Genomic DNA, 16,496 nt, shown 5'->3' with positions numbered 1-16,496 from the left:
GAAGGAGATGCTGCAGGAGCTCCTATGAATGAAGCACAGACAGATCAAGCAGCGACGGCCAAGCCAAGGTGGACTGCAGGGGAAGCTCCTGGACTGGAGCGAAGGGATGGAGAGGATTACCTACAGGATACTGGTAGGAAGCAGCCCAGGGTGGTGAATTGTTCCCTGGGAGCTTGGCATGTTGTGGTGGAATTCCCCACCAAGCTAGCAGAGGACTGCACCACTGCTGGCAGGGCCTTGGGCTGGGACATGGGTGGAGTTCCCCTACCCCCTGCTCTCAAACCCCAATACAGAGAGATTTGCCTAACATTCTGCCGCTGGCTACTAGGCCGTGCCATGTTGACCACAGGGAAAAATATATTGATTGGTTGGCCACTAGGCCATACTGTATAGACTCGGTGGCCATTAGGCCGTAGTATCCTGAACACAGGGGGAAGTATATAAAGTTAGTGGCCGCTAGGCTTTAGTACCTTAAACACAGGGGGATGTATATAGCTTTGGTAGCCGTTAGGCTGTACTACCTCGAACACAGGGCAATGGTATTGGCTCTTTGGCCAGTAGGCCTTGGTGCCCCTAAGAGAAGGGGGAGCATTACTGTTGACTCTGGCTGTTAAGCCACACTACCCCAAGAGAGAGTTCAAAAGGCTGCAGAGGGTTCCTCACCACCCTCAGAGGGGGATGGGCAAGACACCCCTCGACAACATTGCTTCTGCTTTTCTATAGTGTGTGGGAATGCAGCATTTCTGTTCTTTTGGCATAGGTGGTCTACCTCAGGAAGTTTAAAAACCTACGTACATTGAATCTCACTGGGAACCCTCTCTGTGAAAATGAACAGTATTCAATGTTTATTGCTGCTCACCTTCCAGATCTGGTGTACTTGGACTTCAGGCTTGTGGATGAGAACACAGTATGTACTTTCACCGTCCCCATAATGCAACCATTTGGAGACTGGACACACGCTTGCTGGCACTCTGAGACTAGACCAGTGGTGGGAAACTTGCAGCCCATAGGCTGCAAGCTGCCCATTAGAGTTCTATGTTTGGCCTGCAAGACATTTTGTTTATCGTTGTCCACGTGCAGAGTTGCCAGATTCTACTGGTTTCTGTCCACATAGTTTTTTTTCCTACTGGTATTATTAAAGTGACAGGCACCTAAAGCAAAGGCATATGAAGTGAAGTGTGTGCTAATTGTACACAACGTTGACTGTGAGAGCTGGGCACTCCCTCTACATTCAATCAAAGAGCTGCTGTAGTTCAGTTGGCACACCCTGCAAATTCTAGACATGCAAGCGCAGTTAGAAAAACGACCCTATCCCAAGAGACTGTCTTGATTATGACAATTTTAGGGTCCACTGAGATGGAGGGCCACTTGTGTGAGGATCCACTCACTAGCCAAGTTTGCCCATTGGTGGGCTACGCCAACATTCATAGGGTTAATGTAGCTTTTTTTTTTTTTTCTTCAATTGTTGTCTTACTGAAATTCTCTCTAGACAAATAAGAGCCATCAGATATATCCTCTCTGGGCCTTTTTTATTTACAGGATGTAGATTATACCTAGCATAGGAAAGCAACAGCAGTCTGGATGGATGTACATTACACAGTGAGCTGTGTCTGAGCCAAGATTTATTACGAGCCAGGGTAATCTAACCCAAATGTTTTCTTTGTTTGTATTTCCCAGCGAGAAGTTGCAGAAATGAAATATCAGTATGCCATTGATGAGCTAAAGCAAGGTGAAGCTCAGGTCCTGGCTAAGCTAGAGGAAGAGCAGGCTAAGGAGAAAGAGTTGGAGTACCACAAGGTACATTATCTGAGGCTCACTGTATGCACATTGCAAAGAAACCAACTGGCTTCTCTTTCACCCACCGTGGTATCCAACCAGTTTTGAAGCTCTAGCAAACTAGCCACATTATTCAAACCAACTCACCACACCCAACCGGTAAAATAGCCACATGTGGTTAGTGTGTTGGACACCACGGTGTTAGAAGATTTAATGGGAGCTTAACATAGATTGAAATAAAAATAAAGTGAGTATTAATCTCTGGGGTCTGTAAATATCACCTTTCAATGAAAACTGAAGCTGCTATGTCATATGCATGATATGCAGGAACATAGGTCATTGGGCTGAACAACGAAATCTACAAGACGGACCCTGATTTAGGGAAGCTCCAGAGTAAATTATAGTTTGGTTTCTTGTCAGCCTGATGCTAGATTAACACAATATCAGATCTGATTGAGCTGTTAGCATTATTCATGGTGCAGTGATTCCCCCACCCCCTTCACAATCAGTGACTGGATAATATTGCAGTACTAATTTCATTTTATGACTGATTCTAAGATCACAGCAGGGAAATAGTCAAGATATAAGATTGGAATACAGCAGAATGGTGCCATCAGCTATCCTTAGACTGTCTGAGTGCTGCTCTCTTACCTCCATTGATGTGCTGGCAGTATGGGAGCACTGTAGGTTTGTTTCCATGCCACTTGCTTGTTCCACACTCTGGCTGTGTCTAGACTACATTACTCTTTTGAAAGAGGAATGTAAATGAGGCAAATCGAAAGTGCAAATGAAACGCGGATTTAAATATCCTGTGCTTCATTTCCATATTCGCGTCCGAGCGCTTTTTCGAAAAAGGGTTTTTGAAAGTGGGGAAAAAAAAAACCTTTTTCGAAAGAACCCGTACTCCTGAAAAAGTGAAGAATGCGGGTTCTTTCAAAAAAGGGTGTTTTTTTCAAAAGAACTCGGTCTAGACTGCTCTTTCACTTTTGAAAAAGGGTTTTTCGAAAAAGCGCTCTGATGCAAATATGCAAATGAAGTGCTGGATATTTAAATGTGCGCTTCATTTGCACTTTTGATTTGCTTCATTTACATTCCCCTTTTGAAACAGGAATGTAATTTAGACGTGCCCTCTCTGACTACATGAAGCACAATGGCAGAGCAAGGAGCAGGTACCGATCTGTAGGGCACTCCCATGGGTTGACTGTCGGAGGCCTGTGCCACCACCACAATAACATAGATCCCTATGCATTAACATTGACATGGAGAAGTGCCAGATACATGGAGGTGAGACCAGGGAAGAAATCATAGATGCTGAGGGGTTTGCATGGAGCCCTTCATGTCTTCTTTTGCATAGGGTCTCACAAAATCTATTTCATTTACGCCTGAGTAGCTTAGATATCACGCTGCAGAACCACAAAGTGGTGTTGAATTGCTCTGTCACATTGATTGGTGAAAGAGCCATTGTCTAATTCCAGTGGAGAAGGAAAAACTTACTAATGATTGCACAGTGTTTTCCGTGGAGAGCCAAAAACCTCTCTTCCCCCCCCAACTATATAGTAATAATGAACTGGTCCATTGGTAAGAGATTCACATTCCAGGAGGCACCTGTCATTCAGAACTGGACAGTTAACAATGTCAACCCAGATCCCCAAAGATATTAAGGTGCTATTGGTTTCAGGGGGCCATTCAGCTGGGCTGATTGACTGAACCTCTCTTAATGCTTTCCAAAAAGAAGCAAGATGGTACTAATGTTCTGCAACAAGTTGGTACTCTTTGGATTGTTGGTTTTTTTTTTTTCTTCAATATTGTACTGACTCTTTCCAAAGGCTGCTTATGTTGAGTACCTGAATGGACCCTTCTTATTTGAGAGTATGTATGCAGAAGATACAGAAGCTGTCAGACTGGCTTACCTCCCTGGCATGGCTGATCTGCTGGAGACATATCCTTCTGTTAGAAAATCTAGTGATAAAATCTAATGACTTCAATTTACAGGGATGTACATCAACAGGGATTTTTCATCTGTTCTTTTATATAGACCTGAAAGCTGTATTGATCTGAGATTGGAGACTTGCTATATTTAGTCTTGGTCTAGTGCCTTAAAAGTACTGCTAGATCATGAGAGCACTGACAATTTTAAATTCTGCTATTTCGTGAAACCCAAGGGCTATAAAGAAATGCTTTGTCCCATTGGCAAACTGGAAACCCTACATTAGAAAATCCCATTTGTAAAAAAGGCTTGGTTCCAATAACAACAAGATCATGAGATTTCAGTGTTTTACAGTCACATCATTCCGATCACCATCTTGTTTTTTCTCCACTTGAATCAGACTTGCTATTAAAAGCCAATGCCTTCTAAACATCTGGAAATCAGGGCGTTGGCAGTCTCTTAAAGCCCAGAATGCAACCAATCTCTCAAAGGGCAGAGAGAGTTAATTTACATCTGCAGCAGTTGTGAGATAGCAATTGCTAAAATCATATTACAGTTGAAGTGATAGGGCACAGGGAGAATAATGAGGATTATCCAAATCAAATATTTCACAACCTGCCAATTATATACAAGGTCATGGTAGCCATGTGGGAGGAGCTGTCCTGTCCTTTTTGGGGAGGCCGCTCCAGGATCAGCACTTTGGGGACCACTGCCTCAATGTCCTATGGACAGGACAGTCTCCCATGTTAGCCACAGGGTCTAGGGAGGCCCAGGGGATTACCTGGGGAGTGTTCTGGCACGGGGCAGCAGCAGTCAGTGAGCCCCCTCCCCTCTGAGAAGGGGTGGGGCCTCAAGCAGAAGGGGCGGGGCCAGGACACTTCCATGCTTCCCCACCCACAGACAATGGTTGGTCTGAGGGTGGGGGAGCATGCAAAGTCTTTACCTCCCTCCCCAGAAAAAACATGGCAGTTGTTCTGAACAGCTGGCGGTTCCCTCTAGGTACCTGTGCCCCTGGCGGTGGGAGGAGACTTTGCACTCTCCCCCCTGCTGCTCCCAGGTCAGTCAGGGCATGCGGGGGAGCACATGTAGTCTCTCGCTCCCAGCCCCTGCTTGCAAGGGAGTGCCAGGCTTAAAGTTAGCTGCCAGCTGAGCAGCAGGTGGCGGTTGACTTTACGTGCTGAGTCCCTTGAAAGGTGGGAGGAGACTTCACACACTCCCTCTATCCTAAAGCCCTGATTGGTCTGAGGGTAGGGGGAGCGCACAAAATTTCCTCCTATGGTGCCTCCATCCTGCAAGGAGTGTGCAGTGCTTAGAAGTGCTGCACCCCTCACAGGGCAGGAGGAGACTTCACGCACTCCTGCCCCAACGTCCTGATTGGCTTGGGGCTGGGCGGAGTGGTAGGGCCTCCACGGGCCGGATCAACTCACTTGGTAGGACAAATCCGGGCCATGGAGGCCCTTTTGCCCACCCCTGCTATACACTTGTCAGGAAAGCTTCAGAGGGGTAGCTGCATTAGTCTGCAACTGGAAAAACTTAAACAACACTTTTGCAGGACCTTAGAGACTAACAAAGCATCTAGAGAGTACAGGAAACCCCCGACATGTAACTGCCCGAGTTCTGACCCCCCACACTTACAACCATTTTTGTAAGTGCAGAAGAGGTCGAAAGCCCCCGACTTCCATCCTTGACCCACACTTACTACGGCGCATAGCGCCTATTGTAAATGAGGGTTCGAGTTACGACACTCCTGACTTGCGACTCTTCCCTGGGAACCAATCGCGTCGCAAGTCGGGGGCCGCCTGCATCATGAGCTTTTGTGGGCTCAACCCACAGGAGAGACTAAATACAATAGACTTTTGAAACAATTCCATTACTAAGCAACTTGCAACTTCTCCCCTTCCTCATAGACATCATCTTTGTGGTGCTACCAAATCCGTGTGTTTAGGGCTCTGGCTGTTGGCTTTGGAGCAGGATTTGTTAACTTTACAAACACTGTACTCACAGCTATGCGACAGGTAGGGTCAGATGCTCCATTCTACTTGCATGGCAGAGAAGAGTCGGGGCGAATGCTCATTTACTTTTGTGCCCACCATGTTGCTCTCTCCACACTGTCATGGTAGCAAAGCCCCGGTTCATTAAGAAGATGTGGCCCCATCCTTCAAGATGCAAAATACTCAGTGCAGCACCTGAACTGCCAGTGAGCTCAGTGGAATTGTCCGTCAAGATGCTTTGCCATGCATTTAGGTTGGTAACATTTGTTCACAGTGGAGCAGCGCTGGCTATCATGCAACCATTCTTAGTGTACTGATTGAATTCCTTGACTCTGGTTTACATACAAGAATAAATTTGTATCCATTTGTGAGAACCTCTTTGCCTATGGTCTGAAAGAGCATGAAAAGCGACAAGCAGAAGTCTCAACCTTCTATGAGTGCCTTGAAGAAGCAATACAGGACAGTCAACGGCAAGGCATACAAATAATCCTAGATTTTGAAAACTACAATGAGGGGGTATTTGATTACAGCTTTTATTTATTTAAATGATTTCTGTGTATAAGAGGCCAGAGTCTGACCTCAGGGATGTATGGGTCCACTGAGATCAGTTTAATGACTCCAGGTTTACACTAGCATAAGGGAAATCAAAATCTAGCCCTAGATCTTATTGTATATGTTTTTATGGGCTTGTTTATACTGGAGTGATTGATGTTGTGTTAATTAACATAATATGGAGCATGACTTAGCACTCAATATAAATGAAGACAGGTGTGTTCAAAATCATGTCAGCTGGAAGTGGTTAAACCTGGCTTCTGGGACTAAGCAGAATCAGCTGATGTGGTTTTAAACATGACAGTCCTTGTCTTTGTGTATTCAGTGTAATGATAATATAAATACATTTACTACAACAGACAAGTCCCCATGTTAATGGTTCTTAAAGGCTTGGCAGGAAGATTTTTAACTGAAATGCTTTTTCCATAAAAAAAAAATAGGAGTGTTTAATTTTAAGATAATGAAAATGTTCACTAAAAACATTCTTTTGAAATTTTTCATGAAACTAATTGAAATGAAAATTTTTGATTCAGAAATTTTCATTTTATTTTCATGTTTTGGTTCATACCCATGTACTGTGCCTCCACTGAAAAAGGAAGAAGAATGGGAAAACGTGTCAAGAGGATCATTATTTATTCAGGAGACAAGATGAGTGACATCTTTTATTGGACCAACATCTGCTGATGAGAAAAACAAGCTTTTGAGCAACACAGAGCTCTTTTTCAACATTGGGAATCTCAGAAGCTTGCTCACCAACAGAAGCTGGTCCCATAAAAGATGTTACTTTGTCCTGCTTGTCTGTAATATTCTAGAGCCAACCCAGCTACAGCAACACTACAATGATTTATTCCAGTCATTTTGGTTTCACTTCATTTTGTTAAAAAAAATCCCCAAAATAATTTCCAGTGGAAGAAAAAGTTCATTGTGTTTGAATATTTTGGCAACAAATACAATTTTTCAATCAGCTCTGCTTTCTAGAGACCTGAAGCTAGCTCACTGGGGGCGGCGAGGCATGGCACAGTATGGTAAGGAGGGGATAGCTCAGTGACTTGAGCATTGGCCTGCTAAACCCAGAGTTGTGAGTTCAATCCTTAAGGGAGTGATCTAGGGCAAATCTGTCAGGGATGTGGTTCTGCCATGAAGTAGGGGACTGGACTCAATGACCTCTCAAGGTCCCTTCCATTTCTGTGAGATAGGTATATCTCCATATATTATAGATTCAAGCTATAATAACCTTTGTAACCATTTAAAATAGAGGGGCAAGTTCTTCTTGTTCCAAGAAGTCCATGGAAATGTCAGCTTGACTAAATCTTGGTGAAGGGCTTTGTCAGCTGTACGGAACGAGCTGCCCATGACTGGCTGCAATGAGATCACCAGTGCTGAGCACCTCTGAAATGAGGCTGCTTTTATTTAGGTGTTTGGTAACAAGGTGGCAGGATGCTGAGTATTTCTATTACCAGGTGCTTGAATCCTATAAAGGCACAGTATATATTAACACTGACTCATACTAGGGATGTAATAGTATAATCAATTAACTGATTAACCAATAAGCAAAAACTTACCAGTTAATGCTATATAGACTATATGCATTTCCTTAGCCCTCCGCACTTGCCAGTAAATTTTTTAACAGGCTGGCCAGCAGCCCGGCTCAGTCCTGGCTTGCACCGGGTCTGGGACCTACCCCTGGTGTGGCTCTCATTTAAAGTATATTAGAAGTTGGCAGGCAGGCAGCCCGGCTCAGTTCTGGCTCATGCCAGGTCCGGGACTCAGACCCCGCCCTGGACAGGGGCTGCTGCACAGAAGCAGCAGCATGGGGTGACAGGCAGCTAGTCTGCGAAGGGAGCTGGTTTTTAAACTGGCTCCCCTCACAGACTAGCTCCCCCTTGGCACCCCACGCTGCTGCCTCTGATACAGAGGCAGCAGCATGGAGTGGCAGGGGACACCTCGGGAGTGGGACCAGAGTGCACTGGCTGCCAGCCCCACCCGCAGGGACTATAGAATAGTTGAGTAATTGATATGAATTTGAGGTTAATCGACTATTCAATTAACTGATCTTTAACATCCCTAACTCAGACCAGCAAGTGGACTTAACTTTATCCAGGGGATAAGTGGGGATGAGGCCTCAGAGGTGTTGAATGAAAATTCTGAGGGAAAGAAAAACAACCATGGGGGAAGAACACTCAGGAATGCTCATAGCCCCATTATGCTAGGTGCTGTGCAAACAGAACAAAATGAGAGCCCCGGCTCCAAAGCATTTTTGTTTGTGTTACGCCCCCACTGTCAAAATGGGGGTAAGTTTGGATTTTAGGCAATATGTCTGTCTGCTCCTTAGAGCAGCATAGGCACTCTGCCTGCCTACAAGCTCAGGTAGGGATTTAGGTGCTGAATTTAGGCAACTTGTATACGAAAAATTCTGACCTAAGTGAGCAGGTCAAGGTGAAAGAGGGAGCCACAGTCAGTCAGGCAAATGGATTAGTAATATAAGTATAAAAATGGGTGGGAGGAGATTAGAAGGTGATGATAAAGTATAAACCATTGCTAGGGTCCATTTGCCAGTGATAATTCTACCATGCAGCCTATATGAACTGCAAGACAGCTCAGCTTGCTCTGAAGCTAGTTAAGGAGCAAAGAATTATGCCAAATCCCTAAAGCAGCAGGTATTGTTAACAGGAGCCTGGTTTTAATTGCTTGGGGCCTCCTGGCTTGATTAAATTATATAAAGAAATGCCCCCATTACCATTTCAGTGTGTGCACGATCTCTTTTGATTTACACATAGCCCTCTGCAATGATTCTTGCCTAATTTTAGTCCATTCTGTTGGCTCCAACTGTGAAGTGCATTAACTTCTTCAAAATATATTTTTAATGCTCAGATTTCAGTAGGAGAGATTTATTACAAAGACACTTCTTGAAAATGACCTTTGCTTAGCATGTACATTGCTTAGCAATATTAAGATTGTTGAGCTAAGAGATACATATTGACCGCTGTGAAGCTGATGTCAGTCTTTAACTTTGAAGAGCAAGATTTAGTGTCATTCACTAGAACACAAACTCATTACTTGTGATGTTCTATTACATATCTTCAGAGTGCCAAATCCTGAGCCCATTGAAATCAAGCAGAATTCTCCTTGATTTCCGAGGGACCAGGACCTGCATTTCTTAATAAGGAGTAATTGGCAATGTTTCCCCGATGGCCATGAATTTCAGAAGTCTTATTGTTTTTCCTTTGACAGAATTTCTGTAGCTGAGATATGAAGTAGGAAGCCTAGGAAAAAAAGCCATTTGCTGACTGGCAAGTGAATAAGAGTTTTCATGCTATTCACTATGGCAAAATCTTGTTGGCTAACATTGTCGCACACCTCAGTATCACTGACTTTTGAGCATGTTAACAGTCACTTAGCAAGCCATCACATTTCAGTTCAGCCAATTGTGAGCCAAAACTTTTCTCATGTATGCGTGTTAGTCTGGTGTAGACTAACACAGCTACATTTCTATCACTGTTCTATTTGTTTCAGCTACACCAGACTAACACGGCTACATTTCTGTCATTTTTCTCATGTATGTAATAGCAGTTAATTAAATTTCAATGGAATGGTGAACATAAATGATAATGTATGTTTCTATCTATGTTTAGCTGTTGGACCTCATTCAAAATACAAGTAGTTTAGAGATTGCAGAGTCTAAACTTGTGAAGTACAATGAGGACATCAGTCAGCTCTCAGACACACTTATGACCCTGGAAATGCAGATGGTTGACCAGCTAGAGGTAAGGCAAGGTGATCTCTCTGCTAAGCCTCAGGCAGAGAACACTGAGGCTGATTCTCTGTGGCTTACACCTTGTGCAGTTGCAGTTGTGCAGAACTCTACCATTCTGGGTAGGGTCTGACAGCTACTTTATTCTCATTCTGCACAGGAGCATGGGAGGTTGTACACGAAGTGCAAGGCAGCAGAGTTGGACTCAGTGTATTTATATGTTGTCTCAGAGCTTACTATTCATATGCTGCTACTGAGGGTGAAGGCAGGCATTAGCTAAAGGGTTATCCAACAGATTATTGGGCCACTTTGTGGTCCTGACTGCAGAAGTTGCCCCTTAATATAGGACATATTTTCAAGGTTCTAGTGGTGTACTTCTTTCAATGGGATCTTTGCTATGACTGAAAAACTACACTCATGCCCCAATCCCAAATTAGTCTAATTTGCTGAGCACCCTCCTCCCCTGAGGGCATGACTATGGTGGCTCATAGTGGAGTTCAAGGCAGATGCTTTGCAGATCACAGGAGAGAGTTAATTTATTGATTTCAATGGTTACCAATAGATTTTGCAGAAATATCAGAGGTGCTGTTCACATGCCCTGCTTGAGGCACCAGAGTGTTTTAAACCTTTTATTAGGGATGTTAGGGGAAAGGAGAAGCTCTAAGGGTGCATCTGCACGGCACCCTTACCTTGAAATAAGCTATGCGATTTGCACTACACAGATTGCATTGCTTATTTTGAGATAATTTAGAAATAGCTTATTTTGAAATTAAGCGCTATTCTGACAAGTCCCTTAACCCTGGTGGAATGAGGGTTACAGGGATGCTGGAACAGTGCGCCCATGATTTCAAAATATATTTTGAAATAATGAAAGCGTTTAAAGACGTGGAGTTGCTATTTTGGGATACTTCTGGTATCCTGAAATAGCCTCACTGTTTAGACATAGCCTAAGAGACTATTACCTGGTTTTGAAAGAGGCAGGAAGAAGCAGCTCCAACCTTCCAGTATTTAAACAAAAGCTCTCATAATCCCAGCTGTTAGTTATGCTCTGCTGGAAAAGTCTTCAAGAAGCCCATGTAGAATGAGAAGGGTTGACACCTGGTTTTAATCAGAGACAAAACGTTCTCTAATCATAATGTACTCTAGAAGTTTAAAGTGATTTGATGGAGAGAACTTCTGAGAATATGTTATTCTGGCATAACTCCATCAATTCTTCCCAATAGGATTGAGTCTAATCTCCCCTGACATTTGCATCCCAGTGCAGAAAAGCACATACCTTCAGCACAACTAATTTGTCTTAGGCACCTTCAGTCCCCAACAGTGCTGATAAAACTTGGGGATCAGATCAAAAGTGTACTGCATTTTAGACTCCCCCACACATTCTGACCTGTGGAGTGTGTTGGTAACTTTTCATTTTCTTTTCACGTGAAGGAAATAATAAAGGATTTTGAAAGAAACATTGCCGATCAGGTGTCAACATTTATCGAGAACGTCCAAGGGATATATCCTTTTGGCAGTCTACTGGGTTGGAACTCTGTCATATAAATCTGACCCACTGTGTATGTGTTGCTTCACTTCACAAGATTACTGTAAGGCCCAGAAGTCAGCACTCACTGTATGGAAATGGTTTGTTGCTTATTAGTGTGTTGTAGGCTTTAATGGATTAATTCTTAGGAGCATTTCCCAATTCATGAAATACAGACTCAGCTCAAATATTTATCTACCATATTCTCAACAAGAGAATACAGTCAGGATCAGCTACACAAGTCAGTGATGAGGGTGTAATGCACGGGTGGGCAATAATTTTTAATGGGGGTGCTCTCCAAGATTTTCTTAAGTGGGCAAGGGGTGCACTTCTGTGGAGGAGGTGCTGGGTCTGGGACAGAGGGTGGGGTGCAGAAGAGAGCTTGGGATAGAGGACGGGGGTGCAGGAGGGAGTGTGGAGTCTGGAATGATGAGAGAGGTGCATAAGGGATCTTAGGGTAAGGGACTGGGATCTGTGAGGGGGCGTGGGGTCTGAGAGGGAGTTTGAGTGAAGGAGTGGGTTATGATCTCGAGCAGGGGTTTGGGGTGCAGGGTCCAGGAGGGGTTATGGTTGCAGGAGGGGATTCTGGCCTGGGCAAGGGAAGTAGGAGGGAGTGCAGAGGGAGTTGTGAACTGAAGGAGATAGGGAGAGGAGATACAAAGGGTTTGGGTGGTGACCTGGGGCAGAGAGTTTTTGGGGAGAGTGGAGCTGAGGTGCCAGAGGCAGGCTCTGGCTAGAAGATGCTTATCTAGATGGCTCCATGCCTGTCTGCAGGGCTGCTCCAGCGGGCTGCTCCACATATTTCTGCTCCAGCACAGGGAGAGAGAAAGGAAGGAGGCTTCGCTTCTGGCCAGCGGAGCTGAGGGATTTTGCTGGGGGCGAGGACAGTGCACGAATTCTTTCATCCCTCCCCAGCTTGCAGAGCAAATAGCAGCTGCTGGTGAGGTGGCCGTGGGCCAGATCCAATGGCTTGGTGGGCCAGATCCGGCCTGCTGGCCATCTCTTGAGATAACAAGAGTTAGGTACCTAATCCTCGCTGAACATCAAAGGGAATTAGGTTCCTCATTGCCCTTTCTGCCTTTAAAAGTTCAGCCCTCTATTTCTGAGCAAACTCTTGGCAAATGTGACGAGGGGTACGTCTAGACTACAAGCCTCTTTCGAAAAAGAGCGTCTAGACTATAACCAGCACTTTCGAAAAAGCGATCTGCTTTTTCAAAAGAGAGCACACAGGCAGTCTGGATACTCTCTTTCGAAAAAGCAGTTTGCATTACATAACACCTTTTTTCAAAAGAGCACTTTCGAAATAAGGCGGTATTTCTCGTAAAAAAAGGTTTTCCGCGGTCGAAAAAACTGCCGCGTTCTTTCAATTTACTTTCGAAAGAACGCGGCAGCAGTCTAGACGCAGGAGAAGTTTTTTTAAAAAAAGGCCACTTTTTTAAAAAAAAAACCTGTAGTCTTGACACACCCTAGGTGATGATATCTATGTATTACAGTACTGATCTTTAAGGGATGAAATACCTAAAACTCCTCCTGTACTGTCGTCATACCCTAGATGGTTGTGTAGCTGTGTGCTCTAAAACAGCTGCTCTCTTCTGCCTCAGAAGCGGCTGCATTGCAGTGGCAGATGAAATGATTTTTGTAAACACAAAACTCTTGGCTGTGCACAAGTGCTTGTCAACTTCAGAGTTGTGCACATGCAAAGGTCTTGTTGAATTTCCTGTACCAATGGCTCCCAGTGTCACTTCTGGACAGCCTACCACAATGTGGGCAGTGAGGGGGAAGGATTGCTTTTGGACATTTCTGGGCATTCTCCAACAGTCAGCTCAATTACTTTACAATGCAAACTCAAGGAAGCAGAGTTTTTACTGGTCACCTCTTCACAGGAAGTGGATGAATCCCCCTTTTGGGCTAGCAGTGTTTGCTTATGTAGCTCATCAGGGTTGATGAACAACACCAAGTCCAGCCTTCCAGAGGCAGGTCTTTTGACAGATCAAATGCTACTGTTCTTTGTTTCTTAACCTTCTTCCATACGATGGTTCAGTGCCGGGATCTAGAAAATCATCACCATGAGAAACTGCTGGAGATTGCAATCAACACTCTGGAAAAGATAGTCAAGAGCGAGTTTGATGAGGATATGCCAGATGACGTTCGACTGGTGAGGGCCCTAACTGTATCCACAACTTAGGCTCTTCTAGGAAGCAGGGATCCCAAGTGTGGAGGAAGAAGGGAGCGCAGCATGTTCCCTACCAAGATTGGCTTTCAGAGATCCAATATTGTGTGAATTATTCTGCCAAAGCTAGAAGTAGTTTTATTTCAAACCCTCCCCACTCCCACCAATAAGGCTGCAGGAAAGTCATGGTTTGTCAGTTCAACGGTTGTGGCTGAAGTTTGTAGAAGTTGCAGTTTTGTCTTGGTCAGACATCGGCATGGCACTAGGTAGATACTCCCTTTGGGTCTCAGAAGCCTTGTGTCGGGTTCCTGATGAGGAAGGAAGACTGCCTCTGGGCACTCCCCTCCTGCCCAAGAAGCATTAACCTTGCTCCTGCAACTTCTTCCAAGGCATGCAGCCTCCCCGCCAAGGCAGGGAAGTGGCATGGAAGAGATGCCATGTGATCTCCTTGACTTTCAAAGGCAAGCATGACGGAGGCCAAATCTGAGTTACGGTGTATGTTAAAAGTTGTGGCAATAACACAATGGCAGCCCGGAGTTACCCATCAAGCATTGGTGCTGGACAGATTGCATCCCTGGGCCTGCAGGGGCAGATGATGATTGCACTGCAGCTTTCCACTAGGGATGAAGATGTATTCTAGCTAGTGCTCTGAGTCCTGCTGCCGGAAGCTGCCTGGGAGAGGTGCCTGCTCAGACTGGCCTCACCCTGCCCCCTCCAGGTGCTCTCTAACTGAGCTCTCTGCCCTCCAATACAGTAGGGCTATGTCTACACTGGCGGCTTCTTGTGCAAGAACATCTTGCACAACAGTTCTTGTGCAAGAAGTCCTGTGCAAGAACACGTCCACACTGCCATGTGCAAGCTGTGCTTTTGCGCAAGATTATCCATGGCAGCGTGGATGCTCTCCTGTGCAAGAAAACTCTGATGGCCATTTTAGCCATAGGGCTTTCTTGCGCAAGAAACCCCTGCCGTGAGTCCACACTGCCTTCTTGTGCAAGAGCTTACTCCTGTTAGAAAAGAGCGTAGCTCTTGTGCAAGAAGCCCTCTCTTACCATGCCATACTGTAAATTTCCTTGCGCAAGAGCGGGTGGGCAGCGTGGAGACACTGGATTCTTGCGCAAGAACGGTCGTTGTTGCACAAAAACCCACCAGTGTAGACATAGCCTAGGAGTTTGGGGCCATACGCTCTACTGCATTCCCATTCTGGTAGTTCCCACACCTTGAGTCTTTAGGCCAAATGCATCCTGGCTGTAACTCCTTGAAAGGCAGTAGAGTTGTGCCTGCTTACTTAGGGTTTGATTTGGCCTGACAGTTTGATATCCCCATCCCCATAGAGATCAGTCAGTCCTTTGGAAGAGCTACGTTGGATTCCGCATAGGTCTTTTAGCTAAGACCTCAAATCAAGGTCCTGTCTGCTCTGCAGAAATAGTAGCAATCCCATGGCACACTTGAAGAGTTCAGTGCTAAGCCTGGTGTCCTTTACCAAAATCTCCACTCTGCTTACTACTGACTGTGCCCCAGGAGGCTGCATTTCAGTGGTAGTGGATGGAGGTAACGTGTAATGTAGCTTGTAGCCTCTCAGAACAAAAGCTGCTGTAGCCATTGAAAATTACGTTATTAAACCCTATTTACTGGGGTTTATCACAAAAGGAAAAAATGTGAAGGCAAAAACTTCATAGAGGGGTGAGCAGATGCAAGGTATGTTTTTCATATGAACAGACAGGCTGGGATGTTGCTCAGATAGGCTTTCTGAGGTGGCAGAAAACTAACATTGTGGAAGGCTCTCTAGCTTGGGGCCTTTTGCTGCTATTAAACAAAGGACAGTTTCTTACAGGCGAGGGGTTTGGTGTGAGTGGGGAGGGATGGAGTAGGGACTACATGTCCAGGATGGGTGCTATACCTGCCCTAGCCCAGTTTTAACACTTGTCAGTCTGGGGTCCCCCATCTTTACCTCTTTCATCCCAAAAACTGAATCCACATTTTTAGCACGGAGCCCACGCGTTGCTCCGCTAACCTCTCTATTACAGCTCACAAGGAACAGATCCTGGCTTCCACCACTTGAGCCACAGCCTCTATCAACAAGTGTCCTTCTAGCTCCAGGCCCCTCTGCGTCAACACCGTGCCAACTCAGAGCCTAGCATGGCAGATTCCCTGAGCTGGTGCCCAGCCTACCAGGTCTGATAGGCAGCAGTAATTATTTCTTCATAATTAGAGACAGCTGTAAGGAGGCAAAGTCAGAAGGAAATAAGTGACTTTCGTGGCACGTGTTCAGAAAGGAGCCCTGCAAGGCAGGGGCAGCTGCCGGCTGCATGGACTGTGAGCACGGCCTCAGTCATGCACCATTGCCACAATACTGATTTTTCCCCTCACTCCTGCCCATCTCTACAGAGAAACAATTTCCAGGTATTTAGCAGGCAGGCTTGGTTGCAGGAGGAATACTAATTATGGTTTACAGAAGCCATCCTTTATTTCAAATCTCAGAGGAAGCTGCTGCTTCTGTTGGAAGTGGTGGTGCCGGAACAAAGATACACAGTGGATGCCACCAGTGAAAGTGGCCTCTTCTGAGTGCAGTTTTCCAGTTACCATACTTGCTGGCAGAGGCATGTTGGCACGTATCCAGCCTTCCACTGAACTGACAGCTGCCAATACGGGCTTGCCATATGCTGTAAGGAAGCACAGTGTGGAGGAATAGGCATGGGGTTAGGAGTTTACTCCGTGCTCTGGCTTGTTCTGTAGCCTTTGGCAAGTTACTTCAGCACTGCCTCAGTTTCCCCATCTGTAAAATAGTCCTTGCACCAGGCTATTAC

At 45.3% G+C, this 16,496-nt stretch overlaps 1 protein-coding gene across 9 annotated transcripts in view; it reads left to right on the top strand.

Annotated features, from left to right (window-relative positions):
- Positions 1–16,496, top strand: part of DRC3 (dynein regulatory complex subunit 3) — a 31,677-nt gene that overhangs the window by 14,185 nt on the left and 996 nt on the right. For 7 of the 9 annotated variants that reach the window (XM_075899737.1, XM_075899730.1, XM_075899732.1 and 4 more), the window contains 7 exons: positions 761–907; positions 1,678–1,797; positions 3,603–3,718; positions 6,039–6,210; positions 9,879–10,010; positions 11,429–11,499; positions 13,554–13,677. In XM_075899737.1, coding sequence (XP_075755852.1) covers positions 761–907; positions 1,678–1,797; positions 3,603–3,718; positions 6,039–6,210; positions 9,879–10,010; positions 11,429–11,499; positions 13,554–13,677 — 882 coding nt within the window. The remainder of the gene's footprint in view (positions 1–760; positions 908–1,677; positions 1,798–3,602; positions 3,719–6,038; positions 6,211–9,878; positions 10,011–11,428; positions 11,500–13,553; positions 13,678–16,496) is intronic. The other 2 variants (XM_075899738.1, XM_025186378.2) reach the window with 2 other exon arrangements.

The sequence above is a fragment of the Pelodiscus sinensis genome, chromosome 16, assembly GCF_049634645.1.
Source record: "Pelodiscus sinensis isolate JC-2024 chromosome 16, ASM4963464v1, whole genome shotgun sequence".
Classification (NCBI taxonomy): domain Eukaryota; kingdom Metazoa; phylum Chordata; order Testudines; family Trionychidae; genus Pelodiscus; species Pelodiscus sinensis.
This window is presented reverse-complemented; position numbering and strand designations above follow the sequence as displayed.